This window comes from Mustela erminea, chromosome 19, assembly GCF_009829155.1.
Source record: "Mustela erminea isolate mMusErm1 chromosome 19, mMusErm1.Pri, whole genome shotgun sequence".
NCBI classification, from domain to species: Eukaryota; Metazoa; Chordata; class Mammalia; order Carnivora; family Mustelidae; genus Mustela; species Mustela erminea.
Window position 1 is genome coordinate 9,477,139 of NC_045632.1, and position 25,727 is coordinate 9,502,865.

The window sequence follows — 25,727 nt, forward strand, 5'->3', positions numbered from 1 at the left end:
AGAATTTTTAAAGAGAGTCTCGGGGCATCAAGTCAGTTAAGTGCCTGACTTTTGGTTTCAGCTCAGGTTGGGATCTCAGGGTCCTGAGACTGGGCGCCATGTCCAGCTCTGCTCTCAGTGCACGGTCTGCTTAAGACTCTCTCTTCCCCTCCCTCTGCCCTTCCACCCTACCCACCCCTGTTCTCACTCTAAAATAAATAAGTACATCTTTTTTTTTTCTTCACTACACAATAATTTATTACGACACAGCTTCAGAGCAAGCCTATGTACAAGCACACACTCCTGACTACCCCAACTAGGGGACCCTTTTCTTCTCCCTTGCCTTTCGGACCTCTTCTATCAAATCTTTCAGATACTGGATCTCCTTGGCTAAAGACTCTGCCCACTCTTTCAGAGCCTCATTCTTCTTTTCCAGCTCTTTGCACTCGCTAGTGAGGGCCTCCTGCTCTGCCCTCTTCTTCTGGCGGTACCTAGTGGCTACTGTCTTGTTCTGCACCATTTTTTTCAGCTTCTTATCTAGTTTCTCAACCTTTACTTTTGCTGCTGTCTTCTCTCCAGGAGCATCATAGGGTTTAGGGCGGGCAGAACCACAGAGGAAACCTGGAGACAGCAAGCTCCTATTTTGAGAGCCCCTGGAGGTAGAGGGGCTATGCTGTGGGGACCCCAGATAGGACTCAGGACTCATACAAATGCCGCTATCATTATCTGAGGGGGCATGCTCCTCCTTGATGCACTGAGGGATCATGGTAATGTAAGCAGTAGAGTCTGACTTTCTATCTCCTTCAGAAATATCCACTTCACTGCCCAGCTCTAAACTAAAGGAATGATCTGGAGTGGAGGACAGCGCCCCTGGGGAGAGAGGAAGTGGTTGCAGGAAGGTAAAGGGGGCAATCTGGTCTGTTTTGGGTAAACTTTCTGGAAGATGGCCAATTGGGTTCACCGTCTGGGGGGGCTCCTTATTTGTCTCCTGGACTAAGGGGTCGAAGAGATCACACGTGTCATCCAATGTGGCCAAAAGCTCATCTGGCATGGTTTCCAGGTCATCTATACTGAACAGAGAATCAAAATCAAACTCCTTCAGATCCATTTTCTCCACCATCCAATCTGTCCCGGAGAAGGCATCCTCCTTGCCGTTGTCTGAGGCACTGACCAACCCATCCACAGCCTGCCATTCGGAGGAGCCCGCCTTAGCCTTGTCGCTGGAGAACCCATGAGGTTTGAAGTGCTTGGCCACCTCCAGGTAGTCGTTTAAGAGACCTAGTCCTTCCTCAGCCCCCAAACCCGACTGGTCGAAGGGGGACATCAAGTCCCCCACCAACACCTCGCTGCTCAGGAAACTCATCTCGGCCATGTCGCGGGACTTTACTGGCATCGAGGAATGTGCTTAATTCGAAGATGTCTTTGTCGGTTACTGCAACGCTGCTGCTGAATGCCGTCAGAAGCGCCATGGCTTAAGCCGCTGGGGGGTGCCGCTGCAGAGCCTGGTGCTGCTGCTGCCGCTGCAAAGGCCAATGCTGCAGCAGGCACTGCTGCCTCTAATACGCCACGGCGGCCGCGGACCCTGTGGGGATTGGAGGAGGGAAGGCACGCACTTGCGGAAAAGATCTACATAGGAGGGCGGGAGAAAAAGAAAATGCATAAGTACATCTTTTAAAAAGAGTTCCACTTTAAAACAGAATGCCAAGGTCGTAGTCTCCCTTCAGAAGCAACAACAACAAACATTTCTGAATAAAGAAAGACCATGATTGTTGTAAAATATCCTGAATATCACTGCTATGTAAAATACACATTTGGGCATTAATTATACTGCAATTCAGTTACATTTTGAGAACATTATTTCAAGTAGCACTTCCCAAATCCCATTTTAAGGTGTGGTCTCCTGCTTGATCTTCACACCTCACCTGTGTCACCTGCTTTACTCCTTCCCACCCACTGGAGTGTAAGACGCTTTCTCTCCAGATCCCAGGGCTCCTTGACTCCAGGATCTGGCTTAGATAGAGTGAGACTCATCTATTTTAAAAATAGGAATATGCATTTTGCTGGATTTTTTTTTTAAGATTTTTATGTATTATATTTGACACACACAGAGAGAGAGATATCACAAGTAGGCAAAGAGGCAGGCAGAGAGAGTGGGGAGGGAAGCAGGCTCCCAGGGCTTGATCCCAGGACCCTGAGATCAGGACCTGAGCCAAAGGCAGAGGCTTAACCCACTGAGCCACCCAGTCACCCCCGTTGGATTATTTTTCAACACAGCATTATCCTCAGTAGAGAAGAGAGGACATTATAGAATTCTAGAAAACAGTTTCCCAAAATACTCTTTTTTTTTTAAGATTTTATTTATTTATTTGACAGATGGAGATCACAAGTAGGCAGAGAGGCAGGCAGAGAGAGAGAGAAGAGGAAGCAGCCTCCCTGCTGAACAGACAGCCCAATGTGGGGCTCAATCCCAGGCTCTGGGATCATGACCTGAGCCGAAGGCAGAGGCTTTAACCCACTGAGCCACCCAGGTGCCCCCCAAAATACTCTTATTTGGCAACTTCGAAGGGAATGATTTTATGACAATTATAGGTGCTACTAGACTATGAAGAATGGCAACAACAATCCTTTTTAAACACTTACTAGTCACTAGAGAGCATTATAACAATCTGTATAAGTTAATACAAACAAAAACACACACCGAAATAACTTATGAGACCAAACATATTTTTTCTTCTATGAGAGTACTTTGCCAAACATCCAGTAAATGCAAGAAACTAGGTTTGGTTTTTTTAAAAGATTTTATTTATTTGACAGAGATAGAGAGATCACAAGTAGGCAGAGATGCAGACCGAGAGAGGGAGAAGCAGGCTTCCCACTGAGCAGAGAGCCTGATGTGTAGCTCGATCCCAGGACCCTGAGATTATGACCTGAGCCAAAGGCAGAGACTTAACTCACTGAGCCACCCAGGTGCCCCCCCAGTCCCACTTTAAAATGAGTCCCCTAATGCTAGTGCTGTGGCTTTCAATTATAGAACTAAGCTCGGGCTACCTAGATGACAACATGACTGAGGACAGTCAATGCCACCAGCTGCAGGCTGTAAGGATGCTGGGGGCACCCACCACCCACCACCCACCACATACATGCCAGGATTACCAGCAGCCCTCTTGGTCCAATGGCCTTGATGCATGTGCTACAGCACACCCAAAACTCTGTCAACATGAGAGTGTATTCTACGTGTCTGGTAGCCCAATGGATTGATGACCTAACTGTTATGCAGCCCTATACACAATGGCTATAGGGTAGACCTACCCTGTCTCCTTCACGGTCTCTCCCCACTCCTATCCAGGAGGTCCCTACCTGAGCTCCTACTGTTGCTCTACCTACAGCCATTCCCAACCCAGAACAGGTAACACCAAGCCCATGGTCCCCCTGTTCTTGTACTTTGGTACACTCTAGCATGCCAAGACAATGTTGTAACCCGAGGGAGATCACTCTTTATCACAATAAAGGAAAGAAACTCATGACAGGAAGCATTAAGCCCAGGCTAGCTACACTGGGGCTATAGGGATCCAAGATGCCCTGAGGAAAACAGTCCAACCTGCTGGAAAGCTGACCCTTATCAACCCCTACTAAGGTTTCCTCCCAATGGAGGGCCTCTCACTTTAGACCCTCAAGCATGTGATGTGATAGAAGAGGGCCACCATTTACTCAACACAACCAACCCTTGGTAGGAGTTCTATCTGACACCCAATGTCTCCAAACCCACACACAGTTGCCCTTAACTTGATGGGCACATGTCCACCACATCATGGTGCACTGCAGAACCTGGCACTCTTTTCACATGTGGAAGATATATCCATCAATGTTTACCAGCTAACCAGAGAGGGCCATGTCCATGGATGCTTCCTACTCCACAGGTAGATATAGTCCGCAAAAATCAATCCCTCTCCATTCCCTTGTTGGCATACGCATGGTCCAAGAGGGCCATCCAAACCATCCCACTTTTGGTTGGATTAGGCATAATGATAGCTGTGGGCATAAGGATAGGAGGAATGGCCTCATCCTATTATTACAAGAAGCTGTCAGAAAATCTTGCAGAAGATATGGAGCAGGTGGCTAAGTCTGTGATTACCATATAAGATCAGATTTACTCCTTAGAAGCAGGGGTACTACAGAATCAAAGGGGCTTAGACCTGCTCACTGCCAAAAAGGGGGGAACTCTGCCTCTTCCCAAATCAGGAATGTTGTTTCTACATGAACCAGTCAGAGTTAGTCAGAGACATGATCCAATGACTACAAGATCAGATTGCACGCAGGAGACAAGAATTAGCAAATCCTTGGGGCAATTGGTATGATGTATGGGGCTGGGCTGTGTGGCTCTTTCCTTTAGCCAGCCCTCTCCGCATGCTCCTGTTGGTACTCCTGTTCAGTCCATGTATTATTAATCTTATCACCCTATTCATCAGCTCTCAGTTGGAATCAATTAAATTGCAATTATTGGTAACTCAATACAGGTCTCTAGATCAACAAAAATCCAATGGAAATTATTGATGCCCATTCTAAGTTTAAAAAGTCATTGAAAGGGGGGGATGAAAAGGAAAATCAGCCAGAGCAGGTTCACACAGGGTAGCCCCAGGCCAGCAGACCCCAGTAGATAGAGCAAGAGATTACTAGAAGTCCCACTAAGGAGCAAGAGATAACCAGCTGTTTCTGCTTCTGTAAACAGACTTCCCACCACAAGCCCCCTCCACTGCCATAAGAGCCTAGAGCAACCTCCCACTCCCCCAGTTTAAATGTACCTCCCAGCAGCTAGCATAGCCCTTGGAACCTGACCCCCTATACCCCCTGATAAAAACTCTGTAATCCCACTACGTAGGACCCAGAGCTTTAAGCACTAGCTCGTCTGGGTCCACCAGCATAAAATAAATTCAAGTTCTCCTACTACTCTGAGTGTCTCTTGGTCTCTTGCCAATCTGATTATTTTCTGCGACAATACAGACATATCACAAATATCACCTGCCCAAGACTTTGCACAGTTGGTCTCAACCTACAAATATATATGTAAGCAAAAATAACATTAAAGGGGCACCTGGGTGGCTCAGTGGGTTAGGCCGCTGCCTTCGACTCAGGTCATGATCCCAGGGTCCTGGGATCGAGCCCCGCATCGGGCTCTGTGCTCAGCAGGGAGCCTGCTTCCTCCTCTCTCTCTGCCTGCCTCTCTGCCTACTTGTGTTCTCTCTCTCTCTCTGTCAAATAAATAAATAAATAAATAAATAAAAACATTAAAAGTATTTGTTCTGTTTTAAAGGTATAAAAAATAGAATTAAACTGTAATGAACAACAACAGAAAGGTTTAAAAGGACTGTGCATATCAAAAACTTAGCTTTAAGAAAACTGTGAAGGGGGGCGCCTGGGTGGCTCAGTGGGTTAAGCCGCTGCCTTCGGCTCAGGTCATGATCTCGGGGTCCTGGAATCGAGTCCCACATCGGGCTCTCTGCTCAGCAAGGAGCCTGCTTCCTCCTCTCTCTCTGCCTGCCTCTCTGCCTACTTGTGATCTCTCTCTGTCAAATAAATAAATAAAATCTTAAAAAAAAAAAAAAAAAGAAAGAAAACTGTGAAGGAAAATGTGAAATGACTCCTGAATATGGTGCTTTCATTTTGCAGTGGGAGAAGTAAGGCTTCTGTCTGGGAAGATCTCTCTTGGTAAATAACTTAGTATATGATAACAGCAGAGAAATTTCTTTTTGTGTGGTTGGAGTTTGATCATAAACTCATTTTGGTGAGGACTGTTCCTCTACTAGTTATAGTAGGCTATGGAATCTGAGAGGCTTGGTGGGTTTTGTTGTTGATGAGTGTGTGTGTGTGTGTGTGTGTGTGTGTGTGTTTAAAAGAGAGAGAGAGAGACAGAGAGACAGAGAGACAGATGGGGGGGTTGGGTAGGGGAAGAGGGAGAGAGAAACTTAAGCAGGCTCGATGCCCAGCAGGAACTCTACCAGGAGTCAGTCACAGGACCCTGAAAACACAACAAGCCACCCAAGTGTCCCTGTTTAAATTGTTTTTTAGCTAGCCATGAGAAACTGTTTCTGATCTAGCTCCCCACTTATAGCCCAATAGGCTGCACATTACAAAATTAGCTGTAGTTCAGTTATGACTTGACTAAAGGACGATGACTTCGTCTTGTAATACCGCATGGCCACAATATGCTTTATGGTCAAGAGAAGCACAGATTGCAGGCCCAGATGCATCTGCCTCTTAGAAATTTAAAATTCTTCACAATGCAGCCCATTTAAAGGCTTGATGCATTCTGTAGAGGAGATTCTGAATAAAGCCAAAGACAAAGGACCTTAGCTCTTCTCAGTAGAACCTGGCAGACTCACCTTCAGCACCCATCAGCCATGGCCCAGGGATGACATTGACAATACAAATAATTTAGATGCTCCATCCGGGGAAGCATAGAAAACTCACTCACTTAGCACACTAAGTGCTCTGAATTTATGACTCCAGAGAAAACCAGCACAAAATATAATCAACCATCTCCAGTGACACCAGAAGGAGCAAGAGGACTCTAATCAGCACATTCAGTCACAGCTAACTCCCCTGAGGTAGTGCTGAGCATTTCAACCCACGAGGATGGAAAGTAACCATCACACCATGAAAGAAGTGATAGAGAAACATCTTCCAACAATCTGGTATGATTCATGTTCAATACACATCGGTGACCTGTTTCCAAGTGTCTAAATGAAATGAAAACGATACTAAGGATGATTTTAATGCTCAAGTGGCCTAAATGAGAAACATTGGAAATACATAATTTGTATAATTAGGTACCTACTGTGCGAGAGAAAACTATTAATGTAAACAAACTAAGTGGGACACATATTTTGACTGGGATTGAGAAACATTAAGGAACCACTGACAAAACAGCAACCATGCAAGAAACAACTAAGGAACCTTGAGAGACAGTGACAACAGCAGAGGTCAAAAATCTCAACTCCTGCAGAAGTATTTCCTACTATTCCACCTTCTTCACATAATTTCTTCTTAAGATTTTATTTATTTATTTGACAGAGAGAGAGAGAGAGAGAGCACAAGGAAACAGAGCAGCAGGCAGAGGGAGAGGGGGAAGCAGGCTCCCCACTGAGCAGAGAGCCCAATGCAGAACTCGATCCCAGGACCCTAAGATCATGACCTAAGCCAAAGGCAGAGGCTTAACCCACTGAGCCACCCAGGCATCCCTCTTTATATACCTTAAATAGGATGTCAGGAAATGAGGCATTAAAATCAAATCCTCTGTCAGAGAACAGGAATTCTTGTCACCTCAAAGATCCTTCTAGCTAGACTAAGAATCACAATGGCATGAGCAGACTAACAAGAAAAAATCATATTAAATCAGTGTACATATAGGGAATCTGCAGAGACTTGAAAATTCCAAAGACTGTCAGGCAAGATGAAGTACAAATGTCATCCTGAACTGAGACAAATGGGTCAGGGCCTGGAGCTTCTGAGAAAAGGAAAACTCCTCACAGGGTGCTAAGAAGAGCACATATTTGATAACAGGATATTTGTCCTACCTTACAGTTGGGTCATGGAGATAAACTTGGTCTCTGTGACTAACCTTTGTTCTGAGAAAGAGCCCCAATTTAGATTCCATTGTGTGGTTAAGAGAGCAGGGAAGGGCTTTCTTGAGTCTGCAGGTTCTCAAGTACCTTGAACTCAAGTTACCTCCAGGATAAAGGGGCACATTCAGGCACTGGGGGGATGGACCGGCTGTCTAGAAGCCCTTCAGTTCCTTACCTGAAACTTCCTTATGAGTTTCATACATTAAAATTTCACCTGATAAATTGTTTCCTGTCACTGGTCCAGCATTTTAGGCCTGACAATAAATAGGTCAGTAGAGTCAAAGTCATTTCAGGAGGCAGTGATGCAGGTGTATTTTCAAAGTTAGCCCTGTGGCACAAATAATGTAATTAATGAAATATTTACACTTAAGAGCAAATGTTAAGCCAGTTTCTGTCTTCTAAGGGTAGCAGTTGACCAGACATCTGGTCAGATGTCAGACTTGAAGTATCTTGAGATAGAGGACAGGTGGCGACCACTGGATAGATCTTCCTGGTTTATAGTTCAAATACATCTGGCAATGTTTGCAGTGGCCGATGGAGCCACAGCCCTAAGATTGTCTCTCCATGAATATAAGGGTGATTTTGTTCCATCAAGTCATTTATATGAAGTTTCCAGAGCTTCAGGGAAAAGGACAGTTTTAGTTCTCGCATAATTCCATATCAGAATGGTGGGAGAAAAATAAAAATATTAGTTTAGTGATTTGTAGCCAGACATTGGAGAACCCTAGAAGAAATCAAGATCTAGTCCATTGTATATGAAAACTATTAAAACATTTTATCCACAGGGGCACCTGGGTGGCTCAGTGGGTTAAAGCCTCTGCCTTCGGCTCAAGTCATGATCCCAGGGTCCTGGGATCAAGCCTCACATCCGGGCTCTCTGCTCAGTGGGGAGCCTGCTTCCCTTCTTCTCTCTCGGCCTGCCTCTCTGCCTATTTATGATCTCTGTCGAATAAATAAATAAAGTCTTAAAAAAATTTTATCAACTAAGATGTGTTATTAAAACACATTTTTCTCTGGGTGCCTGGGTGGCCCAGGGGGTTAAAGCCTCTGCCTTTGGCTCAGGACCTGGTCTCATAGTCCTGGGATCAAGCCCCACATTGGGCTCTCTGCTCAGGAGGGAGCCTGCTTCCCACCCCGCCTCTCTGCCTGCCTCTCTGCCTACTTATGATCTCTGTCTGTCAAATAAATAAAATCTTAAAAAAAAAACAAAAAACATTTTTCTCTATAATCACCTGCATTTTTACCAGACATAGAAAAAAACACCAATTTCATCACAAAATAACTCTAGTTCAAGAAAGAAAACTCGGCCTGATTATTTACATAATTCCACCAAGAACAGAGATTTGATTTACAGACTCTTTAAAACCAGCTTTGCTAACTGTTTCATAATGAATTTCTAGACTGAACTTTTAATAGCCTCTCCATGCCAGAGGGAAGCCAAATACTTGCCACCAGACATCGCCTGTGATTCCTAGAGAGGTGGGTGAACTCCTTTCTTCTTGAGGTCACCCAAATATCCCTAGGTTCCTGTACCTGTTAGGAAACGATCTTTTTTTTTATTTTAAAAGATTTTATTTATTTATTTGATGGAGAGAGAGATCACAAGTAGGCAGAGAGGCAGACAGAGAGAGGGGTAAGCAGGCTCCCTGCTGAGCAGAGAGCCTGGCCTGGGGCTTGATCCCAGGATCCTGAGACCATGACCCGAGGTGAAGGCAGAGGCCTTAACCCACTGAGCCACCCAGGTGCCCCAGAAAATGCTCTTTTTTACTGACATATTATGGCTGCTGGGGACTCTGTAAACAAGGTATCAGGCTGTTATTTCCAAGGAGGCATTAATGGCTCCATAAAGTCAATCTTAGTCCCTTAGAGCCGTCTGTCATATGTGGATCTATGCAGCTCATTCTCCGCTATGACCTTCCAGTCCAAGCTTTTGTTATATAACCAGCGTTTGTCATCATGTCTTGTCATAAGCAGAAGTTTCCTACTGAAATTATGCAAATACATAGGTTGGCCAAAAAAAAAAGATATATATATATATATACATATATATATATATACACATATACATATATATATATATCTTTTATATATATATGTACATATTATATATATATATACATATTATATATGTATATATATATATATATATATATGAATGGTCACCGAGAGTTTCTGAATTTGGGAGGAATCAGAAAAGAAGAAAAGATAAGATTCCAGTTTCTTACTAAAGGAGTATTTTTGGGCCATGCTACAAGTCAGTCTATCTAACACAAAAAGTTTTCTAAATCTGTAAAAACAAAACATTTTTCAAGGTTTTTGTATATATTCCAGTTAGTTAACATGGAAGGTAGCATTTGGTTCAGCAGTACCACAGCGGTTGTACACTTCCATACAATGCCCCGTGTGCATCACAAGTGCCCCCCATAAACCGCATCGCCCACTTAATGCGCGTACCTACCCAGCTCCTCTCATTCCATCATCTTTCTCCATTCCACTCTGGTAACCAGCAGGTTATTCATGGTCTTTATGTGTCTCTTTCTGCTTTTTTCATTGTTTCTTGACATTTGTGACAGTGTGGATAAACCCAGAAGGTATTATGCTATATGAAATAAGTCAAAAAAAGACAAATACCATATGAATTCACATATATATATATATATAGAAAATCAAATCTAAAAACAAGTGAGTAAGAGTGGAAACAGACCCATAAATATCTATTTTGTTTTGAATAAAGTCCATGGACAATCTCAAGGACTATAAAAATTCCAAGACTACACACATTTTTTTTATTTTTTTTAAAGATTTTATTTATTTTATTTGACAGAGAGAGATCACAAGTAGGCAGAGAGGCAGGCAGAGACAGAGGGGGAAGCAGGCGCCCTGCTGAGCAGAGGGCCCGATGCAGGGCTCGATCCCAGGACACTGAGATCATGACCTGAGCCAAAGGCAGCGGCTTAATCCACTGAGCCACCCAGGCACCCCATACACACATTTTAAAATGTAACGAGTTGGCCACTCACAATTTTCCAAACCCAGCAGAAGACAGGAAGCTCCTTAAGCAATTAAAAATATAACTACCCTATGACCCTGCAATTGCACTACTGGGTATTTACCCCCGAGATGCAGATGTTCTGAAAAGAAGGGCCATCTGTACCCAAATGTTTATAGCGGCAATGGCCACAGTCGCCAAACTGTGGAGACAACCAAGATGCCCTTCAACAGATGGATGGATAAGGAAGACGTGGTCCATATACACTATGGAGTCTTATGCCTTCATCAGAAAGGATGAATACCCAACTTTTGTAGCAACATGGATGGGACTGGAAGAGATTATGCTGAGTGAAATAAGTCCAGCAGAGAGATTCAATTATCATATGGTTTCACTTACTTGTGGAGCATAAGGAATAACACAGAGGACATTGGGAGATGGAGAGAAGGGAGCTGCGGGAAATCGGAGGGGTAGATGAACCATGAGAGACTGTGGACTCAGAAACAGAGGGTTTTGGTGGGGGGGTCTGGGAGGAGGGATGGGTGAGCCTGGTGGTAGGTATTAAGGAGGGCTCGTATTGCATGGAGCACTGGGTGTGGTGCATAAACAATGAATCTTGGAACACTATAAATAAATAAATAAATAAATAGGGGCACCTGGGTGGCTCCATGGGTTAAAGCCTCTGCCTTCGGATCAGGTCATGATCCCGGGGTCCTGGGATCGAGCCCCACATCAGGCTCTCTGTTCAGCAAGGAGCCTGCTTCCCCCTCTCTCTCTCTGCCTGCCTCTCTGCTTACTTGTGATCTCTGTTTGTCAAATAAAGAAATAAAATCTTTTATAAATAAATAGATTAAAAAAAAAAAAAAGACAGGAAGCTCTTAGCAAAGTACAAGGTATGTTATGGCTCATGACACAGCAAAAACCATTAACTTCTCCATCACACTAATCTCACTTGTCAGCTCTGCCACCTACAACTGATACAGGCAGATGCTGCACATGCAGTGGTTTTCTGTCACATCTGTAGACCATGAGCATAGGGAACCCCAAGAGCTTAAAGGTATATACTGTGTATCTACCCAATCCACTGTCATGGAAAGAGGCATCCATTGGTTTTCCTGAAATATACTGGGAGTGGAACTCTTTCAGAAAGGCTACTGGCGAAGTTTTTAATTTTAATTTTTATTTTTATTTAGAGACTTATTTATATTTTAGAGAGAGGAGGGGAAGGGCAGGGAAAAGGGGGAAAGAATCTCACAGTTTCACCTCTGAGCGCAGAGCCAGAAATGGGGCTCCATTCTAGGACCCTGAGATGACAACCAGATCAGAAATCAAGAGTCCAAAACTTAACCAACTGAGTCACCCAGATGCCTATCATATTTTTTATAATATTTTATTTATTTATTTGATATATAGAGAGAGCGAGAGAGGAACAGAAGCTGGGGGAGTGGGAGAGGGAGAAGCAGGCCTCCCACTGAGCAGGGAGCCTGACCTGAGCTGAAGGCAGATGCTTAATGACTGAGTCACAGCAGCATCCCCTATCATATATATTTTTAAAGATTTTATTTTAGACAGATCACAAGTAGGCAGAGCAGCAGGCAGAGAGAGAGAGGTGGAGGAAGCAGGCTCCCTGCCGTGGAGAGAGCCCAATGTGGGGCTCGATCCCAGGACCCTGGGATCTTGACCTGAGCTGAAGGCAGAGGCTTTAACCCACTGAACCACCCAGGAGCCCCCCCCCCAATCATATTTTAAGTAGAACATCTTTTTAACATTCTCAAGAACAAGACACACTGACACCTATTTGCAGTCCGAAAACATTGCCAGTTATTTTAGACCTCAAATCCATCATGGGTATTTGTGTGTGTGTGTGTGTATGTTTTTTTTTTCCTTCTGGGCTAGAGAGAGCTGGTCAAGTATCCAGGTGGGGCCTAGATGATGTTTTCCTTCACCGAGATCCAAGGAACAGACCTCGGCAGCAATAGGAAATCTGGACTCACCACCTTCCCCTGCAGATCTGTCACTGAGGAGTATTTTCAACACTCGCAGGACATTAATTCAGTGACAAACACTGATGGCCCTACTGGAAGCCTGGTTGGAGACATGGGAGAGAAGGATCTGGGATATAGGCGAGAAGTGTTCTAAAGACCTAGCCCTGAGTGTCATTTCTGGAAAGGTTTTATAAATAGGTGAAAACATGATGCAGAAACTTCAAAACTAGAGGAATCAACACTTGCAACTTTTTTTTTTTTTTTAAGATTCATTTATGTGACAGAGAGGGAGACGGGGAGAGAGGGAACATAGCTGGGAGGATGGGAGAGGGAGAAGCAGGCTTCCCACTGAGCAGGGAGCCCGACACGTGGCTCCATCCCAGGACCCTGGGATCCGGACCTGAGCAGAAGGCAGCCGCCTAACAACTGAGCCACCCAGGCGCCCAACATTTGCCATTTCTTTTTTCTTTTAAGTCTTTTATTTTTAAGGTTTTATTTATTTGACAGAAATCACAAGTAGGCAGAAAGGCAGACTGAGAGAGAGGAGAAAGCAGGCTCCCCACAGAGCAGAGAGCCCAATGTGGGACCCGATCCCAAGACTCTGAGATCATGACCTGAGCCAAAGGCAGAGGCTTAACCCACTGAGCCACCCAGGCACCCACATTTTCAATTTCTAATGCAAGGAATTTCAGGAGAAAAACATGACATGACCTACCCAATAAAAGCACAAATAACATATCTTTTTTCCCCTCGTCCTCTAGATTTCTTTCTCACAAGGTATTTGTGGAGAAATCACAAGAATATCATGAAAAAAAAAAATGCCCTTAAAGATACCAACAGAGCCTCTTCATGTATAAACTGCTCACCTGAAGACAGGACCATGAAATGCAGAGAAGTCCTAGTTTCCTCGTCCATTTTGTCAGCAGCTCCTACTTGAAGACCAATCCCTGACTTTTCCTTCCCTGCACTCAGGGAGCCTCCCCTTCCACAGATGCCCACAAATTCTGCTATAGCATAGGAACTAACTGTGTGCTGCATGGACATGACCCACCCCGACTCTTGTAGGAGAGTCTCTCGGACCTCTCCTTGAGCCAAAGCCTCCTCTCAACTCTCAAAAAATAACAGGAAGGGGCGCCTGGGTGGCTCGGTGGGTTAAAGCCTCTGCCTTCGGCTCGGGTCGTGATCCCAGGGTCCTGGGATCGAGCCCCACATCAGGCTCTCTACTCCGTGGGGAGCCTGGTTCCTCCTCTCTCTCTGCCTACCTCTCTGCCTACTTGTAATCTCTGTCAAATAAATTAATTAAATTATTTTTTAAAAAATAACAGGAAGCCCTCGTGCTTAACTCAGGATCACCTGGCCTCATTGAGTATCACCTGGAGCCCGCAATTAACACAACACTGATTTTTTCACCCCAACCAACTGATAGAACTGGAGAGGGAGGGCTCAGGTGATAATCATCTTTCAAACTCCACACCTGAGCCTATGGGGAAGCATTTGGAGAGGTGACCAGGCACAGAACAGGAACCAAGTTGATGACTGTGAGCACATTTAGTTCCATGCCTTCCCCACTGAGCAGATATTTTAGGGTGACAAAATGCTACTCTTTGGTAGATAAATATTTATTTTCATAAGTACCACACAGTTTTGCAAAGTCAATCTACTTTTTACCTTCTTATCAGCAATATGAGAATTTTAATTCATCCACATTCTCACTGAAATTTGCTGTTTTATCTTTCTTCTTTATTTTACCCATTCTAGAAAATGTGGACTGGCTTCTCACCATAAAATATGAAGTTGTCTTCCTACGCTTGTCCTAACTGAACCAGAACCACTTCAAATCATCAAGTTGAACAAAAAACAAAATGGCGGGGTGCCTGGGTGGCTCAGTTGGTTAAAGCCTCTGCCTTCAGCTCAGGTCATGATCCCAGAGTCCTGGGACTGAGCCCCACATCCAGCTCCCAGCTCCATGGGGAGTCTGCTTCTTCTTCTGACCTTCTCCCCTCTCATGCTGTCTCTCTCTCAAATAAATAAAATCTTAAAGACCTGAATGGCTTGGATTAGCCATTCTCAATTTAAAAAACAAAAACAAAAATGGCTGCATTCCTGCTTCAGCAAGACTTCATTTCAAACTAAATAAGCTTTTTTCTCTCTTCTATAAACCTCCCTTCCTACCTTCTGAGCCTATTGTTTCAGGAATCTGATTCCACCCTGACAACATGATGAATAGGACTGACAGCAGAGACACACAATTTCCTCTGGAAATCGGCCATAATCCCATATTTCCCTACAAACTCCCAGCCCCTTCCTCTGGGTGGGCTGCAGGTTTGAAGGCCCTGACCTGCTGAGGCCTCCTTGGCTGGCAAAGCAATGAAGCTACTGTTTCTCTTTATCTACAACTCTGTGTTCATGTTGTATTTTGGGTCTGAAGCACAGAGGTCAGTTTATTATTTTTTTTCATCCAATAAATGAACATATAGTGTATTACTAGCTTCAGTGGTAGAGTTTAGTAATTCATCAATTATATACAACACTAAGTGCTGGTAATATCATGTGCCCTTCTTATTGCCCATCACCCAATTACCCCATCCTCCACCCACCTCCCTTCCAGCAACCCTCAATTTGTTTCCTAGAGTTATGAGTATCTTATGATTTGTCTTACCTGATTTTCTCTTATTTTATTTTTCCCTCCCCTTCCCTATGATCCTGTTTTGTTTCTTAAATTCCACATTTGAGTGAAATCACATGATAATTATCTTTCTCTGATGGACTTATTTTGCTTAGCATAATACCCTGTAGTTCCAGCCACATCATTGCAAATGGCAAGGTTTCATTTTTGATGGGTGAGTAATATTCCGGTATATATATATACCATGTCTTCTTTATCCATCCATCTGTTACTGGACATCTGGATTCTTTCCATATTTTGGCTATTGGGGACATTACTCCTGGAAACACTGGGACGCAGGAGCCCCTTTGGTTCACTATGACTGTATTCTTTGGGTAAATACAGGGTAGTGCAATTGCTGGGGCATTGGGTAGCTCTATTTTTACATTTTGAGTATCCTCCATACAGTTTTCTAGAGTGGCTGCTGCACCAGTTTGCATTCCTACCAACCAGGGTAAGGGGGTCCCATATCTCCTCGTCCTTGCCAACATCTGTTGTTTCCTGACTTGTTAGTTTTACACATTCTGACTGGTGTGAGATGGTATCTCACTGTGCTTTTGATTTGTACTTCCCTGATACTGGGTGATGTTGAGCATTTTTTCATTTTTCTGTGGGCCATTTGTATGTCTTCTTTGGAGAAAGAGCTCTTTGTGTTTTTTGACCTTTTCTTTTCTTTTCTTTTTTTAAAGATTTTATTTATTTGTCAGAGAGAGAGAAGAAGAGAGAGTGAGCACAGGCAGACAGAATGGCAGGCAGAGGCAGAGGGAGAAGCAGGCTCCCTGCCGAGCAAGGAGCCCGATGTGGGACTCGATCCCAGGATGCTGGGACATGACCTGAGCCCAAGGCAGCTGATTATCCAACTGAGCCACCCAGGCATCCCTGTCCTTTTCTTGATTGTATTATTTGTTCTTTGGGTGTTGACTGTGATAAGTAGAGATTTTGCATACTAGTCCTTTATCTGATAAGACATTTTGCAAATATCTTCTCCCAGTCCCTTTGCTGTCTTTTGGTTTTGTTGACTGTAAAGCTTTTTACCTTGATAAATTTCCAATAGTTCATTTTTACCTTTGTTTCTGCTGCCTTGGAGTTGTGTCTAGACAGAAATCGCTCTTACTGAGGTCACAGAGGCTGTGTTCTCCTCTAGGATCTGGGATTTTGATAGATTCCTGTCTCACATTTAGGTCTTTCATTCATTTTGAGTTTATTTCTGTGTATGGTCTAAGAAAATGGTCTAGTTTCATTCTTCTGCATGTGGCTATCCAATTTTCCAAAACCATTTCTGTAGAGACTGTCTTCCATTGGATATTTTTTCTGCTTTATCGAAGATCAGTTGACCATAGAGTTGCGGGTTCATTTCTGGGTTCTCTATTCTGTTCCATGGATCTGCATGTCTGTTTTTGTGCCAGTACAATGCTATCTTGGTGATTACAGCTTTGTAATAGAGCTTGAAGGCCAGAATTGTGATGCCACCAAGTTTGGTTTTCTTTTTTAACATTCCTTTGGCTATTTGGGGTCTTTTCTGGTTCCATACAAATTTTAGCATTATTTGTTCTAGCTCTAAGGAAAAAGTTGATAGCATTTTCATAGGGATTGGATTGAATATGTAGATTGCTCTATGTAGCATAGGCATTGTAACAATATTTGTTCTTCCAATCCATGGGCATGGACAATTGTTCCATTTCTTCGTGGCTTTCTCAATTTCTTTCATGAGTGTCCTATAGTTTTCTCAGTACAGGCCCTTCACCTCTTTGGTTAGGTTTATTTCTAGGTATTTTAAGGTTTTCAGTGCTATTGTAAATGGCATAGATTCCTTAATTTCTCTTTCTTATGTCTCATTGTTAGTGTATGGAAATGCAACTCATTTCTGCAATGATTTTATATCCTGCCACTTTCTTTACTTCCTGATTCAATTCTAGCAATTTTTGGGTGGAGTCTTTTGGGTTTTCTATTCTTTGAAGATTTAATTTATTATTTGACAGAGATAGTGAAAGCAGGAACACAAGCAGGAGGAGTGAGAGAGGGAGAACAAGGCTTCCCACTTAGCAGAAAGCCCCATGCAGGGCTCGATCCCAGGACCCCAGGATCATGACCCAAGCTGAAGGTACACACTTAACGACTGAGCCACCCAGGTGCCCCTCTTTTGGGCTTTCTACATAGAATATTATGTCATCGGCAAAGAGTGAGAGTTTGATATCTTCTTTGCCAATTTAGATGCCTTTTGTTTCTTTTTTTTTGTTTCTTTTTTGTTTGTTTCTTTGTGTGTGTGTGTGTGTGTGTGTGGTCTGATTGCTGAGGCTGGGATTTCTAATACTATGTTGAATAGCAGTGGTGATAGTGGACATCCCTGCTGTGTTCCTGACCTTGGAGGAAAGCTCTGTTTTTCATCATTGAGCATGATATTTGCTGTGGAATTTTCATATGTGGCTTTTATGACATTGAGGTACTTTCCCTCTATCCCCACACTGCAAAGTGTTTATCAAGAAAGGATCCTATATTTTGTCAAATGCTTTTTCTGCATCAATTAAGTGGATCATATGGTTCTTATCCTTTCTTTTATTAATGTGGTATATCACACTGATGGGATATTGAACCATCTTTGCAGCCCAGGAATTAATCCCATTTGGTGATGGTAAATAAAACTTTTAATGTATTGGTAGATCATAGTGGGTAGTGTATTGGTGAGAATGTTGCATCCATGTTCATCAGGGATATTGATCTGTAATTCTCATTTTTAGTGGGGTCTTTGTCTTATTTGGGGATTAAGGTAGTATTGCTGGCTTCATAGAATGAGTTTGTAAGTTTTCCTTTTATTGCTATTTTTTGAAACAGGTTCAGAAGAAAACAAATTAATTCTTCTTGAAATGTTTGGTAAAATTCCACTGAGAGGTCCTCTAGTCCTGGATTCCTGTTTGTTGGGAAATTTTAGATTACTGCTTCAATTTCTTTGCCAGTTATGGTGTTCTGCTTCTTCCTGTTCAGTTGTTTGTTTTTTTTTTTTTTTTTAAGATTTTATTTATTTATTTCACAGATCACAAGTAGGCAAAGAGACAGGCAGAGAAAGAGGAGGAAGCAGGCTTCCCACTGAGCAGAGATACAGACCTGGGGACCCTGGGATCATGACCTGAGCCAAAGGCAGAGGCTTTAACCCACTGAGCCACCCAGGCACCCTTCCTGTTCAGTTTTGATAGGTTATGTGATTCCAGGATGCACGCATTTCTTCCAGATTGCTTAATTTGTTGACATATATTGCTCATAATATGTTCTTATATTTGTTCAGTTTCGGTTGTGATGTCTCCTCTTTCATTTATGATTTTATTTGGGTCCTTTATCTTTTCTTTTTGCTCTTCAATTTTCTTTTTTGAAAAGTCTGGCCTGGAGTTTACAGACCTTAGTAAATCTTACAAAGACCCAACTCCTATTTTCACTAATCTGTTCTATTCTTCTTTTGCTTTCTATTTCATTGATTTCTGTTCTAATCTTTATTATTTCTCTTCTCCTGCTGGATTTGAGGTTTATTTGCTGTTCTTTCTCCAGCTCCTTAGGTGTAAGATTAGGCTGTTTGAGACTTGTCTTATTTCTTGGGAATGTCTTGCATTACTAACTATTTCCCTCTTAACATTGCCTTTGCTACAACCCAAAGGTTCTGAATTGTTTTTTGTTTTTGTTTTTGTTTTTGTAATTTTCATTTGTGTCATGATTTTTTAAAAAGTATTTCTTTAATTTCCTGGTTAACCTATTCATTCTTTAATAGGATGCTGTTGAACCTCCATGTCTTTGTGTTCCTTCCAAATTTTCTCTTGTGATTGACTTCAAGTTTTAAAGCCTCTGAAAATATGCCTGGAATAATTCCAATATTTTGGTACCAGGTGAGACTGATTTTCACACAGTATGTGATCTATACTGCAGAATGTTCCATGCAAACACAAGAAGAATGTGTATTCTGTTGCTTTAGGATGAAATGCTCTGAATATATCTGTGAAGTCCATCTGGTCCAGTGTGTCATTTAAAGCCCTCCTTTCCTTGTTGATCTTCTGCTTAGAGGATCTGCCCATTGCTGTGAGTACAGTGTTGAAATCCACTACTATTATTGTTTTATTATCCAAGTGTTTCTTTTATTTTGTTATTAATTGGTTTATACAATTGGCTGCTTCCAAGTTAGGGGCATAAATATTTACAGCTGTTGGTTCTTCTTATGGGATAGACCCTTTTATTATGATATAGTGTCCTACTTCACCTCTTACTAGTCTTTGGTTTAAAATCTAGTTTGATATAAGGATTGCTACTCCAGCTTTCTTTCAATGTCCCTTAGAATGATAAATGGTTCTCCACCCCACCCCCCCACTTTCAATCTGGAGGTGTGTTTGGCTCTCATATGAGTCTCTTCTAAGCAGCATATTGATGAGTCTTGTTTTGTTTTGAATTGAATTGACTACCCTGTGTCTTCTAATTGGAACTTTTTAGTCCCTTTACACTCAGAGTGATCATTGAAAAATAGGAATTTAGCACCATCATATTACCTATAAAGTCACTCTTTTGTAAAATGTCTCTGTTTCTTTTGCGTGTTTCTTCTTTTGGACTCTCTCTTTGCTCAGAGGATCCCCTTAATATTTCTTGCAGGCCTGGTTTAGTGATCACAAATTCCTGTGGTTTTTGTTCTGCCTGGAAGCTCTTTATCTCTCCTATTCCTAATGTCAGGCTTACTGTATAAAGTATTCTTAGCTGCATACTTTTCTCATTTAGTACATTGACTCTGTCATGCCAGTCTTTTCTCACCTGCCAGATCTCTGTGGTTAGGTATGCTGCCAGCCTTCTCTTTTTACCCTGGTAGTTTACTGACCTCTTGTCCTGAGCTGTTTTCTGGATTTTCTCTTTATCTCTGATTTTCTCAAGCTTCACTATTCTATGTCAACCTTGTTGATTTTGCAGGGGGTTTCTCTGTGCCTCCTGGACTTGAATGTCTATTTCCTTCCCGAGGTTAGGTAAGTTCTTAGCTATAATTTGCTCAAATAAACCTTCTCCCCCCCCCCCCGCCTCTTTCTCTAGGATCCCAATTATACTAACTCATTTTACTTTGTGGTATCACTGATCTCTTGAATCCTCACTTTGTGATCCAATAGCTGTTTATCTTTTTCTCAGCTTCCTTATTCTCCATTTTGTCTTCTATGTCACTGATGCTCCCTTCTACCTCACTTACCATAGCAGTTAGAGCCTTCTTCCTAAATTGCATCTCAGTAATAGCCTTTTAGATTTCAACTTGATTAGATTTTGGTTATTTCTCTAGTTAGGAATTTTCTAGTGTCTTTTTGCTTTTTTGAAGCCCAGCTAGTATCTTTATAGTTGTTGATTTGAATTCTAGTTCTGTGTACTTATATCCATATTGATTAAATCCATGGTAGTGAGTAGTGTCCCTTATTATCTCTTTTTGAATGAGTTTCTCCATCTTGTCATTACATCCAGAAAAGAATAGATGAATGAGGGAAAAGTCGACAGAAACAGCAACAATGACACCAGAAAAAATATACATTAATCTGAAAAGGAACAACAACAACAAAAAAAGGTGTGGGGGGGGGGTTGTGGAGAGAAAATAAAATCAAACAAAAATTAGAATAGAAGACAACTCGATCCATAAAACTAGATCCTGGGTTTATTTTGGTTGGCTTGGTAAAAGAAAATCCAAAATAAGAAATAAGAAAGGGATCCCAAAATAGGAAAGAAAAACACATATACATAAAAATAAAATTGAATACAATGAGAGGAAACCAAAAATGAAAATATATATATGTATATATATGTATATATATAGCATAAATGTAAAAAAGAAAATTTAAATTGACTTAAAAAGAATAACTGGTAAAGGCTCCTGGGTGGCTCAGTGAGTTAAGCCTCTGCCTTTGGCTCAGGTCATGATCTCAGAGTACTGGGATCAAGCCCCACATTGGGCTTTCTGCTCAGCAGGGAGCCTTCTTCCCCCTCTCTCTCTGCCTGCTCTCTGCCTACTTGTGATCTCTCTCTGTGTCAAATAAATAAATAAAATCTTTAAAAAAATCAACTTGTAGAAATGTAAAAATGTAGAAATACTTCCTAGTATTCTACCTTGTTTTTACACTTTAAAAAGTAAGATACCAAGAACTGAGGCCTTAGAATCAAACCGTGTCAGCGAACAAGAATTCTTGTCCCCTTAAAGATCCATTTAGGCTGGACTAAGAAACTGTCAGGAACAGATAAAGAGGAGAAAATCAAATTAAATCAGTGTACATACAGAGAATCCACATAGATGTGGAAATTGTAGAAACTGTCAGGCCAGATGAGTTGCAAGTGTGGGCACCTGGGTGGCTGTATTGGTTAAGCCACTGCCTTCAGCTCACGTAATGATCCAGAGTCCCAGGATGGAGGCTCCATCAGTCTCCAGCATCACGAGGAGTCTGCTCCTCTATCTGACCTTCTCCCCTCTCATGCTCTGTCTCACTCTCTCTATGAAATAAATAAATAAATAAAATCCTTAAAAAAAAATAAAAAAGAGTTACAAGTGTGATCCTCAACTAAGGCAAAAGAACCAGGGCCTGGAGTTTCAGAGCACAGAAAAACACTTTTATAGGCTGATAAGAGCACATAGTTTGTAATGAGATATTTGTCCTACCTTAAGGATCAGTCCTGGAGACAAACTTTTTTCTGCTAATAAACCTAATGCTGGGGAAGACCCCCAATAATTCTGTTGGGTGCCTAAGGGAGGGAGAAAATGTTTTCTTGAGCCTGGAGGTTCTCAAGTACCTTGAAGTCAAATAATCCATAGACCAGGTGGCACATTCAGGGGTTGGGAGGACAGAGAGGCTGTCCTGACTCCCTTCAGTTCCCTCATCTGAAACTTCCTTGGGAGTTTCACATATTAGAAGTTGAATATATAGATTGTTTCATATCAATGATCCAGCATCTTAGGCCTGGCAATAGGTCAGTTGAGTCAAAGTCATTTCAGGAGGCAAGGACACAGGTGTATTTTCAAATGTACCCTATGGTACAAGTAATGTAATAAAAGGAGGCTTTTATATGAAAACAAAAGAACTGTGATTGATGATTGGATTGAAAGTTAAGGAGTGCCTGGGTGGCTCAGTCAATTAAGCACCTACCTTTGGCTCATGTTATGATCCCAGGGTCCTGGGATGAAGGCCTGAGTTGGGCTCCTTACTCAGTGGGGAGCCTGCTTCTCTCTCTGCTTGTGCACTCTGTGTCAAATAAATAAATAAACTCTTAAAAAAAAAAAAAAAGGTAAGGCCAGATTCTGACTTCTAAGGGTAGCCCATTGAGCAGACATCTGGATGTCAGACTTGAACTATTTTCAGATAGACTGAGGGCAGGTAGCGACCACCAGACGGATCTTCCTGGTTTACAGTTCAAATGCATCTGGTAATGTGTTTAGTGGCCCATGGAGGCACAGCCCTAAGGCTGTTTCTACATGAGTTATTAGGACCATTTTGTTACATCAAGTCCTTTATACTAAGTCTACAGAGCTTCAGGAAAAAAAAGGCAGTTTTCATTCTCAAATGATTAAAGTTAGAAACTTGACAGAAAGATCAAAATACTTGGGGATTAGGACCCTGGCATTGGATGACACTAGAAAAAAAAATCAGATCTATTCCACTTTATAATGAATAGTATTAGAATCTTTTATCTACACACATGTATTACTGAGACATATTTTTCTCTATAATCACTCTCATTGTTACCAAAAAACACGACCAAATGAACACAAATTTTATTGGAAAATAAGGCTAGTTCAAGAAAGAAAACTTGGCCTGTTATTTACGTAAGTGCCCCAAGAACAGAGGTTTGACTTACAGACTTTAAGAGCAGCTTTGCTGAATGTTGCATACTGAATCTCTAGATGGAACTCTTTTTTTTTTTTTTTTCAAAGATTTATTTGACACACACACACAGAGCACAAGCAGGGGGAGCGCAGGCAGAGAAAAAGGGAGAAGCACGCTCCCCGCCAAGCATGAGTCCTCTGTGGGTCTCAATCCCAGGGCCCTGGGACCTGAGCTGAAGGCAGATGCTTAACTGACCGAGCCACCCAGGCACCCCTAGACAGAACTCTTAACAGCCTCTCTGGGCCAAAAGACAAGCCAAATCCTTGCCACCAGACATTGCCTGGAACACCTATGGATTTGGGTGAACTCCTCTCTTCTTGGAGTCCCTCAAACAGCTCTAGGTTTCTGCAGCTATTAGGAAATGATCTTCTTGACTCACACAGTAAGCCTGCTGGGAACTCTGTCAGGAAGATCTCAGGATGTTCTTTCTAAGGGGGCTTTATTTGTTTCATAAAGTGAATCTTAATCCCTTATAGTTCTTGAGTCATGTCTTGAGTCTACACAGCTCTCTCCAGCTAGGACATCCTATGGAAAGCTTTGGTGATATAACCAGGGTTTCTTAAATTGTTTGTTGTAGTATTTTATTTGTTTGAGAAAGAGAGAAAGAGTGAGCATCAGCAGGGGAAGGGGCAACTCCCCAGTAAGTAAGGAGATGGGCAATGGGCTGAATCGCGGGATGCTGCGATCATGACCTGAACCGAAGGCAGATGCCTAACCCACTGAGCCACTAGGAACTCCTAAAAACAGCGTTGGTCAGTGTGTCTTGTCATAAGCAGAAAAATTGCTTATTGAAATTATGCAAATATATACATGTTTGTATGAAAAATATAAAAAAATATAAAAAACATGTTGGCTGAAAAATATAAAAATAGCCGGGGCACCTGGGTGGCTCAGTGGGTTAGGGCATCTGCCTTCCGCTCAGGTTATGATCTCAGGGTCCTGGGATGGAGCCCTGCATCGAGCTCTCTGCCCCACAGAGAGCCTGCTTCCTCCTCTCTCTCTGCCTGCCTCCCTGCCTCTGATCTCTGATCTCTGTCCGTCAAATAAATAAATTAAATCTTTAAAAAAATATATATAAATATATATCAATATAAATATATATCAATATAAATATATATAAATAAGAAGAGTCAAAAGTTTGATAGCATCAGCAAGGGAGAAAGGATAAATGTTTCAATTTCTTTCCAAAAGTACATTTTGGTGACCTAAGACACAAAGTTTCTCCCATCTTAAAAAGCATTTTTTAAAGGTTTTTCTTTACATTCCTGCTAGTTAACATACAAGGCAATATTCCTTTCAGGAGTACAAGAGTGTACAATTCCATACGACACCCGGTGCGCCTTGCAGATGCATTCCTTATCCCATCACTCATTTAACGCATCCGCCTTCCCACCTCGGTTCTGGCAACCACCAGCCTGCTCGCTATAGTTAAGAGTCTGTTTCTTATTTTGTCTCTCCCTTTCTTGTTCTCATTCTCGTTGCTCACTTGTTTTGTTTGTTGGAATCTACGCAGGAGTGAAATCGTCCAGTATCTGTCTTTCTGTGACTTATTTTACTTAGCATAATACTCTCTAGTTCACCCATGTTGTGGCAAATGGCAGGGTTACATTCCTTTGTAGAGGGATTAATATCCCATGTTGAACTGTTCCTCCATCAAATCCATGTCATGGACATGATGAGGGACCAGAAGGCAAGCTGAGGACAAAGCAGAAGCTGACACCCTCAAACCCCCCCCACCCCCAACGTGGGATGCATGTGACATTCCTCAGGAGCTCCTGGCTGAAGGAAAAAACAAATAGTTAACTTATGGAGATCACAATCCTGGAAGATATGGGTGTCCCTCTGTTCTACAAATGTCCTAGAAATTTACAAAAACAAAGCACTTCTATCAATTACCAAGCTTCCAGAAGGGAATGTACATTCGTTTAAGTGACCTTAGAGTCTACAGCCCATTGACAGATGCTTGAAGAGGGCAAAACGTAATGCTCCTCCAGAAAACTCCCATCTGTCTTCGTGGTAATGCCTTACTAAGAGGGAAAAACAACCTTAACTTGACAATGGCAAGGCGTCCAGTATCCTATGAGTCCTCAACATATGAAAATCATTTTGAAAACTCCCTTATTCCTCATCTTTCCCCAACCCCATAGTATAACATCAGCCACCCCTCATGACCCTGGTGGCAGCAACTCTTTCTGCCCTCCTTTTCTCCCCATGCTTTAATAAAACAACATTTTGCACCAAAGATGCCTCAACAATTTTTTCTTGGTCATGGGCTCGACTCCACCCCACCGAAGCTCACCTACATTCCAAAACTATAGCAGATAGAGCCAGAGCAGGGGAGGGTATTGAACATGGCACGGAGTACAGACATGAAGTTCCCACAATGCACTGCAGCAGCTTCCCTGAAAGGTCCCCCATCAACAGTGGCTCAAATCTTGATTGGGCTTTCATCCCTGAAAGAGCAGTGCTTGGGTTCTACCACAGCACACACCTTGCTGATCCTGCCTATCTCACTGTCCAGAAGGCTCCTTCATCGCCAACAGCTACTCTACCACGTGACTTTTGAAAGCTATGTCCACATGAGCGCATCACCAATACCCCTCTTTATCCAGTGCTACCAAATTAGGTTTG

General features: G+C 42.4%; 1 protein-coding gene across 1 annotated transcript; it reads right to left on the reverse strand.

Annotated features, from left to right (window-relative positions):
* Nucleotides 1-219: 219 nt before the first annotated feature.
* LOC116579150 (cyclic AMP-dependent transcription factor ATF-4-like) lies at nucleotides 220-1,572 on the reverse strand. Its single transcript, XM_032324144.1, has one exon. The coding sequence runs from the start codon at nucleotides 1,370-1,372 to the stop codon at nucleotides 296-298; it is 1,077 nt and encodes a 358-aa protein (XP_032180035.1). The 5' UTR covers nucleotides 1,373-1,572; the 3' UTR covers nucleotides 220-295.
* Between the last annotated feature and the right edge of the window lie 24,155 nt (nucleotides 1,573-25,727).